At 32.9% G+C, this 13,799-nt stretch overlaps 2 protein-coding genes across 6 annotated transcripts in view; one reads left to right on the top strand and one right to left on the bottom strand.

The window, feature by feature from the left end:
- Positions 1-13,799, top strand: part of LOC136349003 (uncharacterized) — a 54,474-nt gene continuing 40,675 nt past the window's right edge. For both annotated transcript variants that reach the window (XM_066300268.1, XM_066300260.1), the window contains exon 1: positions 1-248. The gene's annotated coding sequence lies outside the window, so the exon portion shown is untranslated. The remainder of the gene's footprint in view (positions 249-13,799) is intronic.
- The window catches only part of LOC136348918 (carboxypeptidase N subunit 2-like), a 51,642-nt gene continuing 44,759 nt past the window's right edge, over positions 6,917-13,799 (bottom strand). For all 4 annotated transcript variants that reach the window (XM_066300118.1, XM_066300113.1, XM_066300136.1 and 1 more), the window contains exon 4: positions 6,917-8,325. In XM_066300118.1, coding sequence (XP_066156215.1) covers positions 7,165-8,325 — 1,161 coding nt within the window. In that variant the 3' untranslated portion in view covers positions 6,917-7,164. The remainder of the gene's footprint in view (positions 8,326-13,799) is intronic.

The raw sequence follows: 13,799 nt of genomic DNA, 5'->3' as shown, positions 1-13,799 counted from the left end.
ACACGATCGACCGAATTCAAAGCCGGTACTTGGAATAAGTTATTAGTAGAACCCAAAATGGCGATATTGTTATTAAAATAACTCGGGTTTGGTGCAGTGTTATTTTCTCTCTTACAATGCGGTTGATTCATAATTTTTTGGGGCAGTATGGTGTTTTAGTGTTTGATTAGTGCAATTATGATGTTGAAGAATATTCTTGATAAACGCTGAAAAGTGACTTACCAGTTAGCTTCCACTTACAACTACAGGTTAGCATTGGTACAGATTTATTTTCAGACTCCAAATTTCTGGTTTTTGGACTTACCTTAAGGAAAATCTTAAGTTTAATTAGTATTATTATAAACACTCATTATTATTAATTTATTTTAATTAACATTATTCACAAAGCATTCAAATGTTTGAAGTAGTTGTACTGTCAGTGATTAGACGCGTCCAAAGGTAATCCTAGACAGTTCTAACCACTCTAAAAAGCTCTAATTACACCCGCGTTATACAGGGTGGTCCAAACATGTAGTACCCGGGTAGAATTTCAGAAACTATAAGAAATTGTCGTGTGAAATATTCAAGGGCAACCACGTTTCAAAAATATCGGGAAAAACAAGGAAAAATTTAAAGTTCGGCAAAATTATATCGAACGAATCGCATAAATTGCTGCTTTACTGGATATTTTTTTTATTTACCAACTTTTAGCAAAAATGCTAAAGTGACCATTTTGATTAAATGTATAATTTGATTGATGTTTGGATTGCGGTAAATAGAGAGAATTGTTTTGAATTTTTTTAAACGATTCTAAATGTTGTCTGATAGATTTTAAATAATACTCTACCCAGGGTGGATTTGGAAACAATAGGGTTTCCGAGTTTGTAACTTACTCCCGATGATTTTTTTCTTATAGATCGTAAACGAAATAACTTTTGTTGCGCAATATCATACAGGTAAGATAAAGGGAGACCTTCATAAGGATCCTAAGTGGATATTTTCCTGTGTTCTAGTTTTCGAAAAAAAGTATACATAAAGCGAATATGTGAAGTTTGAACACGTGTTCCTTGGCTTTTATTATAATGAGAGGGTTGAACAAAAAATTTTAATTTAACAACGTTAGTCCTCTCAAATTCATCAATTTAAATACCTATAGTAATGGTTTGATCTGACTGACTTACAAGCGTTTAAAGCTCCATATAAAACACTTAACCTCACTTCAAATTCGGGTCATTTGGCCGGTTGTTACATTTTGATCATGATCAGGATTTCTCGTGGCTTCTGGGCTAATCCTTCTCTTACTGAATTTGAAATAATTGAAATCTAAAATGGCGTTATAATAGTGAAAATTATAATATCTCGATGCGGTGATTTAGTAATAATAAAACAATCAATGATTTTTCAGTGTTTAATTAGCAAAATTAGTGCTTACGAAGTTGCTTTGTATGCGTCAAAAGTAATTGATAAAGGGACTTCCTGGGGCACCTGTAAATGATTTTGGGCGCTGTAAAATAATAAATTTCAATCTCGGTTTAAAATTGTTGATTCTTGGACATATTAGTAACAGGGATCTTAGATTTATTTAATATAAACTAGCCCAGTCTGATTTAATATTCAAAATCCCAGCACATGGATGTGTAGCGAAATATATAAAAATAAAAGTAACAGTCAGTAGACAGATAACGCAACTCAAACACCAAAGAGGTGTTCATAGGTAGTTTTAACTAATCTGACAAACCTAAATGTATTTTCTTCCTTTTTTACGGAAAATGGGTTTGTAGCTTACATCATCGACAGGGTAGTCCAAATTCAAACGATAGGAAATCAAAATAGGCGACAAAAAATATTTAAGAAAAGTGTTTTTAATTAAAATAAAGTTTTAAAATATTTTAAATATTTAGTTTTTAGAATTAGCCAGTAGGGTTTTCTTATTCTCAAAAAGATATTATATTGAGTAACTAAATGCGTATTAAATTTGGACGACCCTGTACTTGCATTGTATACAAATATAATATTTTGCTTGAGTCAAATTTCTTCATATTTAACCAGACAATTCATAGAATTTTACATCGAATTTTCTATATCCCCGATTTTCTTTTCAAAAGTTGCATATGTTCTGAGGCGTTATCGTGTGAACTCCATACAATTTTACAATGATAAACTAACCTTGCCAAGTTTAGCGACAAGCAAATATACGTCTGGGTTCTGCAGCATACTTTCCAGCGGGATTTCCAAATCTCTGGAACAATATTTCAACTTTTTGGCTCTTGTTGCGGAACTTTGATGAAAAGTAGTGTTACTTGATCTCACAACTTACATCTCTTTCCTTTCGCCTTTGTTAAGTATTTGCTCAGTTAATTTCCCTCAAGAGATGCAGCAACATTTGTTAAGATAAAATGCATAAAATATTAGACTTGATTATATTCATTTGTCTTATCCGAATTTCCCGTAAATTGTATGTTTATTAATGTGAAAGTTCGAGAGTTTCTAGAAGGTGCTCCATATTTCATCGCAATTGCTTCATTAAGCGTTATTATGGGGCCGTCTCAAGCGTAAAAGGGTATTTCGGAATTTAGCCATTTGGAAATATGCATGACTCTAATGTAGCGTTGCCAGTTCCAAATTTATTTGCCGGGGATATTCGAATGCTTATTTTGTTAATTTATCACATGTTTTTGCACAAACACAAAAGGAGAAATTGCAAATACATTCGTTGTTTATTTTATATTTATGATCAATAAATAAAATTATTTTTGAGCAAATGAAAATACTGCATGTGATCTCGGGTCCATAATAGAAATATTTATTCCAGAAAAAATCTCTAATTATTGCAACATTTGAATTTTATTTTCCGGTAAATCGTTTAAATAAATGTTCGCAGGTATAGGTAGAACTATAGTTGAAATAAAAATTTTTAACGGGTTCCCTTAGGTTTAATGCTGAAAATTCCAGGTTCAGGAAACCGTGTACATTTAATGTTCTTGGCACTTATCCACGTGTTTTCCGTTTTAGTGGGATTTATGCCCCGTAAGTATATTTCACCTCTTTAGTACTAAAATGTATTTTATAATAGGCGTTTTTTAACAATTTTGTTATATATCTCATTTTTCTGTATAACACTATAAATTCTACAATAAAATCAAGTCAAATATCAGGCCGATTGAGGACACGAGTGTTGTAATTTAATATTTTTCATGTTACAATTCCTTTTCAATCCAATAAACACCTCTAGTTACTACTTCTTCATATCGATATTTTTATCTTCTCGTAGCTCGAGTCTGGACGAACCAGGATTTTTCAAATAAATTGTTGAAAGTGCTATTCTGTCCCTGCCGATCTTGGTGCTAGTATTGATTTAGAGGAATGCGGTGTATGCTATTAAGTCTTTTATGTTAGTTTGTTTTTTAATGGAGTTATCGTGTATGACGATTTCTACTCTTTTCGCGATAAATCTCTTAAGATTGTTCAGTTCTTTGTCAGGAATAATGACATTGTTGTATTTCATGTTACCTTATGGGTCTCAAGTACTATCTTGTGTTAGTACATTCTTAGATTGACACAATTGGAAGTCACTTTTTCTATAAGATGACTGTATTATGAAGAAAGTTAGAGATTTGGCTAATGTAATATATCTCCCAGGTTGTACATGCTACACAGAAAAATAACCTTCTGACTTTATAAAAATATTGTCCCTTTTTTTGTGATTTTGTGCTTGTGATTTTGGTGCTGAAATCAATTACAATTTTTATTTCTTTCGCACTAATTTATGGTGATTTTGTATATGAGAACATAGCTAAGGCGTAGGAATAAAGTTTTACATATAAACTCTTCTGAAATTTTTATAAGGCAGAGTAAAGAATAATATTATTTTATGTGGAACCTATCAAATTGAAGGCTAGATAAGCTAAAATTGTCAAATAAGAAAAGAAAATATTGGAGATGAGCATAAGAAAACTTTCAATTCAAAGTTTTAATTATTTCATAGTGCATTTTTTAAAGAAAATTTTTATTACGTGAATATGATTACTTAAAAATGGAAATGTAAATGTGATATGAGCGTGGAATGTCCAAAATGTTATTTAATATAAAAACTGAAGATGCTTCAATAAAAGTAACGAGTAAGAATAAAGGTCAAAGTTGACAACCCTCTTAACCCTTTTTCCCTAAAGTGTGACATTATTCAGTTTGTAAACACGATGACGCATTGATGCATAATAAGCTTTTGTAATATTCCTTGAATTGACACTTCAAAATCTACAAAAATGGTTTTAAATGTATACCACTACTTAGGCTACATACATCGAATCTATTTCTAAGTGAGTGTCGAACACTTTCGCAAACATCAGAGTTGTTTTTTAACATTTTGTATTTCGGATACGAAGCGATTCTGGATACATGTTTGTAATTTTTTTTCTTATTTTGGCTCAGGAAATATCAACTTAAATTATTACTCTGTGTGTTTAGGAAACACCTTGCATAATAACTTTCTAAAAGGTACATAATATTAACCTGCTTGTATGTTTGTTTTTAAGCTAGATCTTACATTCGTTTCTTGAGCTATGTTCAAAATAATTTTAAAACACACTTAAAATCCTCGCCAATGAAATATACCGGGTAATTCAAAAATACAACTTGCCTTTATAACTTTTTTGTTTTTAAATTTACAAAGTTGAAATTTGGAAGTCAGTTAGATGAGAATAAAACCGATTGATTGACGTTAATGAAATTTATTTAGCACTTCCGGTTTAACCGGAAATTATCTCAACTTTCGATTTTTAAATTTAATGCCCTATAAATTTTAACATTTTTGAACTTTAAAGGTCATTTTAAGTCTAAAAATATGTCATTTAAAAAAAAAAAAATTTTTCGTTTTTTCATGTCGAGCTACGCCACCGAGGCATACGCATTAGGCATAATTTTAGGTCAGAATTATGGGGAAAAATGCCAATTTTCCATTTTATTGAGTACTTTTTGTTTTATGAGCAATTTAAATACCGAAAAAACAGTTTTTTTCGAATGGCAACATGGTGGCTCATTGTGATTTTCTAAAAGATTATTTTTTTCTGATTTTTATTATATATTCAATACAATGTATGTTTATTTATAAATGAACCGTTAATTTATTTAAAATATTCAAATTTAGGAAAACATACGTTGGCCCTGGAGCACACCATGGCATCCTTCCAAATATCAAAATAAAAAATAAATTATTTATACTTGTAGAAATTGTGTTTTTTTCTTCATCATTAGCATTTCCCGTTTTCATTTTATTCACTTTTGTTCTAATAGTGACAGCCTGGATGGTTCCTAAGTGGAAACTTTTCCTTATGAAGTCACGCAGCATCGAAAGGCCGTTGACGACAGGTCCCCAAATACTAACAGCACATAAATTATTTCACTAAAAAAATATATTTTTTTAAAATGATATATTATAAAAATTTATAGGGCATTAAATTGAAAAATCGAAAGTTGGGATCATTTCCGGTCAAACCGGAAGTGCTAAGTAAATGTCATTAATGTCAATCAATCGGCTCTATTTTTATATAACTTCCATCCAAAGTTCAACTTTCCAAGTTTAAAAATAAAAAAGTAATAAGAGCGAGCGACCTTCTTGAATCACCCGGTATACATATTGTTATTTATAATTAGGTTCCTCAATATTCCCTTCACGACAAATTTAAATGCCTGCCGCTCATACATCGTAAATCCCCGCAATAAACAGCAACAACGTGAGAAGCGAAAATTTCCCGAAACGTGTCTGAATATATACACGTTTGCAGAATTATTTTCTTGGCATTCGCTCATGTGTTTTTCACACTCGGATGAGTATTAATGATCCTCTTTTTATACATGAACAAACAGGGCGAGCGCGTTTGACTTCGTAATTTATTTTATGGCATATACAATGGGGTTGTTTTCCAACCCTGGCCACTTTTGATAGAGGAAGTAGCGCTGCTGTAATTTCTCCTCGGGCGAACGTTAAGGAAGCCGTTGATTGTTTCGGAAAGTCAGGATCTCGGTTCACTGCAAAAGAGGCATTTTTCATCATTTAGATCTCTTGAGGTGGCCTCATGAAGTGATCAAGACTCATTGCTCAAACGATGAGAAATTCAATTCTGAACATGCAGAATTATAATGGGATGGATTGCAGACAATATCCAATAAATTCGCTTTAATATTTTCGCCTCAAAACAAGTGGTAACCGAAACGAAGTTAGAGCGATTAATATCAGCCAATTAACGTCGATTACGCTTTATCTGTCGAACCAAACCCCTCAGGCGAATCTGTCAAAGTGTTTGTTAATTTTCCGGGCACAAATATTGAGTTTTCTCTCTCAATCTCAAATTCGACTAAATTAACATTTTCTCAGAGACCTTCTTGTGTTTGCTTCTCTATTACGCCCTAGACAAGGGATTTTTGAGCTGGAATCGCGATAGGAAACACGAGAGATGAATGCTCGCTAAAAGGGGAGGCATTTTATTGGGAAGCTTTTAAATCGGACCAATGATACACAAATCCTGTCTAGTTTCAAAGGCAGCAGAAAACTTGTCAACTACTAACGCAAATTTACTGCTTCAAAGGATTTCCCCAGGCGACTGTATCAAACGGTTTGATTTTGCCTCGACTAGAACTCGGGAATTTGAAATAACTGGTAATCAGAGCGTAATCGATTTTGAATTGTCTGTTTACACTTTTAGTTTATCGGAGATACCTTTCATTTCTGATGAAGCCATAGAGGATAAATTCACTTTTTTGTCTGTTCAATTTTTGCAAAATTAAAAAAAAATATAAACGAAAGAGACGTGTCAACACTGCGATTCTCGTTTGTTTTTAATTTCCAAGAGTTTTTTTTAACCACATAACGAACACGAGGTTGATCTGTGAAAGTTCATTGGATTCCCCGACAATCACTTAAAAACGATTAGAGAACCACTAGTTAAAAAATTAGACAATCTTTATTAATACCTCAGCCAGTTTGCAATTTTAGAGATAAATACATTAATACCCTATATCTTACAATAATTAAATCACGCCATTTTCTAAGATATGTCGGAAATTAGTTTCGATATTGTTTTACTTTCATTCATATCCCTCTATTTACATCTGTGATAACTTCAACAATTTCGGTCTATCTAAATAGCTTTAATGAGACAAGCCAAAAGTATCATTATTTTTTTTAGATATTTACAGACCCGTTACAACTGACCCATTCGACATGCCTTGACGATCTTCCTTCTTAAACTCATCAATAGTAGAAACCGACAGTTTCCTCTCGGTCAAGTCTAAAGGAAACTGGAAACTTATTTGGCTTTTGCTGAATACTGTCGCATGAGCAATATTGTTTTCTTGACAACTCTCCGCAGTCCTTTTCTCTCTTTGCGCTGCATTATCTCTATGTCTTTTAACACAGGAGTAAACCACGAATATAACTGAAGAAACGCCTAAAGTTAGTATGCAAACCAGGCCTATGAACAATCCTCTTCTGCTGGTCTCTTCGAAGTCTTCTTCAGTGTATTCAGTCCCCCCACAAGGGGGGATTTCTTCTAGGTTTAACTTAACTAAGGGTTTACCGTTTAGAACACTGGGGAAGGCACAAGTTAGATTCGTAAACAGGTTCGATTTGTTTACACGAAAAAACATGTCAGTGATATGGCACAATTCGCACGTCCATGGATTACCTCGCAGATCAGCTGATCTCAGCGATTCTAAATGGAGTACGGCACTCTGGTTGAGGCCTTTGAGTTTGTTATTACTAAGATCCAAATTTTCCAACTGTTTTGGTAACATTTCTGGAAACAACTCTGTTAAGTTATTACCAGAAAGATTCAAAGACTTGAGTCCGTCTGGAAAAAAGTTCGTAGGAAAATCAAGGATTTTCATATTTGCCACACTCAAATCCACCACATTATATACAGCATCCACAACAGTTTTAATTCCTTCAAGCTTGATGTTATTGCCACTAATTACTAGCTTTTCCAAGCTTTTAGCAATATGAGAGAAAGCTACGCTTTCCACTTTATAAAGCTTATTATACCCGATATCTAGTTCAACCAGGCTAGTAAGATTCTTTAAGGCAGTTGCCGGCAACTTTGCTATCCGGTTTCTTGCTAAACATAAATACTTCAATTGCTGCTGGTTTACGAAGGTGTGTTCCAGAATGACTGGAAACAAATTGCCGTCCAGTTTCAGGCTGTGTAGACGGTGCAAGTCCTGGAATTCGTCGTAGTATAAATACTGGATCACGTTGTATCCCAGGTCTAAGTGAGTTAAATAAGGCAACAAGTGGTAGATTTGGGTGTTTATCCGCTGGAGGCCACAATGTCGACATTCCAACGTTCGCAATTCCTGGAACAAAAAAAATGGTTTCAGTGTATTGAAGGGGGAAGTTGAAGTGAAGAGGGGGAGTGGTTGTTTATGGTGGTGATGTTAGTAAAATTAGAGGGTTGCGTGTCAAATTATTTGTCAAGTATCTGTTAAAATTTAAATAAACATTGCCTCATAAATTACTTTTCTTAGATTGATCATTTAAAATTCAGTTTAAACTCTCAGAAATCGATCATAATACTCTGAAATCATAATCAACGACCTCCAGAAAAATCAGTTGGAAGCGCATTCCGATAGATGACACGAAGTTCCTTCTACAGTCCATGTCAAATATGTATTTAGACGTACTGTCTGGAAGTGCCCTATTCATAAATTTAATTAATTAACGAGAAGAAGAGGGCATTTGAACTTATCAAAAATGTTTAGAAGGATCCGAAATCTGCAATTAAAAATTGTAAAAATTCTAGCAACACGGTGTCAATAAAAGATAAAATAGGGATCTCGATAATTTGAAGAATTAGTAGTCCACAATAATCTTTCAAATCTTCCCAAATACCAATGCTTGAAAGCATTTTCTGGATCTGCCGTTAAGAAAATTTAAAAATCGTTTTAAATCCAGGCTTGGTATTGTTTATTACATCATAAATTTGGCAATTTGATAGGCTGTTGAGGAAATTTATGGCTAAAAATTTCGCGACTTTATTTAAGTATTATGACAGGTTTGAGCAAGTTTTATGTTTTGGTAACTATTAAGAGTCACATTGTAACGGAAATATTAGTCACATACCATCTTTCAGTTCCTAATTAATAAATAGATGTTCCTCTTAGATTTATTCACAGAACACCAACCAAAAAGCTTCGAAATCTTAATTAAAAATTTATATCTTTAAACTGCATTCCGATAAATGGTGGTCGTGGATTTAGACAAGTTTCTTCAACAGTGATATATTTCAAATCATCGTCGATAGAAAACCACCTTAAGAACATTAACAACAGTTTGAAAGTATTCTAAATTCAGGGGTTGTACGTTATTGCCAAATGCTTTGCTAATTTTTTCTATTTGATAAATTATTAATGAGTCTTAAAGCCAAAAATTTACGAGAATTTGTTTGGAAATTCAGACTATTTTAAAAGAAAGCAAATAGTTAAAATCTATTTAACACGATGTTTACATAATATATTTGAGGTATTAAAATCCTCCGTTCACACGTCACTACTTAATGTCTAGCAAACTTGTCAAACTGGCAGATTTGACAGGGGACCCAAGACCAAAAATTAGCGGTTTTGTTTTGATGCAAGGAAACATAAGTATTTCCTCTAAATTAAACCAAGTTGCATCTCATTTTCTATTTGAGTGGCCTCTTTAAAAATAAATTAAAAGTACATCTGTCTTCATCAAAACCCACTTTAAATGTAATTTGTTTCGAATATTAAATTGTCTGTTTTCTTGTGGTGATGCACGCGTTTGGTAGATGCACCTCCCTGAAAATTGATCACCTAATCAAAAATATCTCATAAACACCCGCGTTGGAACCCACTTTATATTTCAGAAACAGACAGACAGGATCTTGCATAATTCCACCAAGAAATAGATGAGTAGGTATTTAATTAGAATCTCGAAATTCAAATTTCCGAGCTCGAGAACAGGGAAATGTAGTTGGCAAACTCCAAAAATTTACTCTCAAGGAAACTAGGACATCTCGCAAGGATTACCTGGAACAAGTTTCCCAAATATTTACTCTTAATTTGAAGTAATTTACGAAACTTTATAAAATTGATTCAGCCGAGAGAGGGAGAGAAAGAGGGAAGAGAACTGAAGTTTTGCAGGTGTTTGGTTAATTTCTGCCTTATACATTACCTTATTTAAAGTTAGAAAGCGTGAGACAGCGGGTTTTGAGATGTGTAATTAGTCAAAATTTGTATGGGAAGTTGCCTGTCTTTCAATGAGCGTTTTGATGAAAACATCAAATAATTTAATCCAGAAAATAATTTCCTTTTAATAAAGCACATTTCCGCATAGTTAGTCGACAGATTGAAGTAAATATTTGCCAGCTAGAAACTTTCCTTTAAATCTATACCAACGGGGCAATGAAAAATAAACTAACTAAAAGGATATTTCTCCAAACTTTCATGTGGACGAGAAAAAGTTGTTTGGCTTCCCAGCGCGATTGTAAATTTCGAATGTTTTCGTTGCTATAAAGCTGCATGTTGGTGGGAGCTTATATAGGGTATTTTCGAACTTTTCCGATGCGAATTCCTTCAGTACGCATTTATTTTCAAACCAAATTAGTGGATACCTCAAATAATATTATTCGAAAATTTTCTGTGAAAATTAAAAAAATTTAACCCGTTAAGAGTACTGCCGGTAGGTGGCACAATTGCAAATTTCGCACCAAAAATGTACATTCTCCATTGTCAAGAAAAGCTTGAACACACATTCCCAATCCGATTTTCTATTTCGTTTTTTAGTTCTGGATGATTTCAAAAATTTCGTGGATTGTTTAAGAATTTTTAATTTATAAATTTAAAGAGAGTTTATTCGAATATTCCCAATACAACGTAAATGGATCCTAAAGCGACCTTCAGGGCGGTAACTATAGTCATGAAATATCCTAAACGCGAATAAACCAAAATAGTGCACATAAAATTAATGACCGGACGTTTATTCATTAATCATTAGATGATGTTAACCCAAATAACCGAATCAGAAAATACGACCCTCGTGTCTGACAATGGGGCTGCGCGCTCGCCTCGTCGCTTCAAAAAACCATTTGGCTGACAATTTTCAGCTCAACATATCGTTATGCATAATCCTCAACACAATTTTCAGCGAAACACACATCATTATTTTTTATTGTTTGTTTTTAATTTAGAGCAACCTCATTTCTTATTCATATCGAGTTTCTGCGCCGCCTCGGTTTCGTTTCATGCCGTCAACTTTGAAGGGAAAAAGGAAAGGATTATTATAATCCCTTTTGGCTGCCTCACGAGTACATTATTTCTATATGGTTTTTAAAAATTACAGCGTTCTTTAATATACCTCAAACGGAGTTTTTTTCACTGCGTAAATGATTAAATTTTAGTTCAAATCACCTCATCAAGACAGTTTCTAGGCAGAAATGCAAATTTTCCTTTCAAAATCAGGCAAGAAGTCGCACATAGTGTTGAATTTATATGACATCCTCAGATATATCTCGTTACCAATCTGAACCATTTTAAGTCGCTTTCGGCAAAGCTGCATCGCTCATTAAGAAATTCTTTGTATCGGAGAGATTTAGTGACAGTCTAGGATTGCTATGTTATTACGTATCTGAGAACTGCATCCTGAGAACATAAGTACTTAGAAATCAACCTTTTAAAATAATTTCCCCTGATGAGTCAGGTCTGCTCCACAAACTTTCTTCGAGGTAAACTCAATCAAGTAACAATAATTTTAGAGGTGCATGCGATCATATATATGGTGTGGTAACTTTAACCGGGATAAATTCCGTATTTACATGACATTTTATTTTTAACAAAATTGGTTAAACAAGTCAATTTTTATTTTACCCGATACACTTTTCAGTAGTATTCTGATGTTACAAATGCCAACCCCTAAGCTAGGGTGACAATTAAAATTTTAAATGAAAAGGGGGTACAAATGATGCATAATTTTAAAGATCTTTTCTACCAGACTTTGTATGACACATTACTTTTCATCATAAAGCAAAATAATACTAAAAATTAAAAAAAATTAAATAGTCAAATTATTATTTTCGTTAACTTAGCAACTACTCGAAATGTTCACCGTTCACTTCTTGACACGGCCCTAAACGGCGGTAAAACTCATCTCTCACATTTTCTAAATTATTCGAAGTGATTTGTCTAAATTCTTGTCTTATGCGTTCTTTGAGTTTGTCGATATCATGTGGTTTCGTATCGTAAACCTCCGATTTCAGGTATCCCCATAAGAAGAAATCGAGAGGAGTGAGATCTCGGCAGTCATTCTACTGAGCCTCTTCTTCCTATCCAACGATTTGGAAAAATTTCATCTAGGTACAAGTGACCGTTCCAAGCAAAATGTGGTGGTGCTCCATCTTGTAACCGAATACGTTCACCCGGTATTTCTAGGTTTACTTCATTAAGAAACAAATTGGATAATATAGGAACTAGTTCGTCTTAAAAAAATTTTAAATATCGTTGGTCATTTAAATTTTCATCGAAAAATATTGATTTTAATATTCGGTGTCCTATGATACCCGTTTAAACATTTGGTTTGACAGGGTACTGTGCGAGAGATTCTCTCATCCAATAACTACCAATGCATTACAGACCAATATCGATAATTTTGTTTATTGACGTGTCCATTTAATGTAAAAGTTGCCTCATCAGTAAACAAAATCCATTCCATAGATATTTCTAATTGCTGAACAGCATTCATAAACCTTTTGCAAAATTCAATTCGTCGAGCTTCATGATTCTAAAACAATTCTTGATTTATTTACATTTTATAAGGTCGAATAATTGCATTTTGTGATATTTTCAAAACGGATGTATTACTGATTAAATGTTCACGAGTTTTCTGCCGGACTGGTGTAATCGGTTTTTCTTCTAATGCCAAAATAAGTGTAAATTTTTGTGTCCACAATTTTTTGCGATCTGCTCTTTGAGGTATTTCTCACATGACCACGACTTTCAAATTTTTTTCTATTTTACTTGTAGTTCCTTGATTAATGGGTGATAAATCAGGACACTTTTTAAATAATTTAACAACCTCATTATGTGTTCGGACTCTGTCGTCGTATCCAATCATTATTAAAATTTAAATTTTATGAAAGTTAGTTTAGTAAGGCTTAATTCGCAATATTGTAACTTACGTGAAGTACTTCGTTTCTGTATTAAACGAAATGAAATAAATTTGGTATTGAAGGAATACTCAGATTACAGTTGGGTTTTAAAAATATTTCGTAAAAAAATAACAAGTAAATAAACAACATTTAAGTATAAAAATAATTTATTTTTACTATTATTTTGTTCTATCATGGAAAGTAATATGTCAAATAAAGTCAAGTTGAAAAAATCTTTAAAATGTTGTATCACTTGAACCCCCTATTAATTTAATTTTTAAAGGGTAACTGGCACCCTAGCTAAAGGATTGACAATATGTAACATCAGAATACTACCAAAAAATGTATCGGGTAAAATAAAAATTGACATATTTAAGCAATGTTGCTAAAAATAAAATGCCATGGAGGTACTGAATTTATTCTGGTTAAAGTTACCACACAAAAATATTTTCAATTTGGGAGTATGAGAATCCCCTTCTTTCGATTTAAAAAAATGTTTTCAAAGTCTATTAAAATCCAATAGATTTTTAAATGCAGATTAACTATTTTTTACATAACGGCTGGGAAAAATTATTTAGCTTCTCAAAAATGGACATTAAATATTCCCGAAAAAGCTTTATTCAACTTTAAAAAACTGGTAAGTTTAACAGAATACCGAAGTGGCACTAT

This window comes from Euwallacea fornicatus, chromosome 2, assembly GCF_040115645.1.
Source record: "Euwallacea fornicatus isolate EFF26 chromosome 2, ASM4011564v1, whole genome shotgun sequence".
NCBI classification, from domain to species: Eukaryota; Metazoa; Arthropoda; class Insecta; order Coleoptera; family Curculionidae; genus Euwallacea; species Euwallacea fornicatus.
Note: the sequence above shows the minus strand (reverse complement) of the source record. Positions and strands in the feature narration are given on the sequence as shown.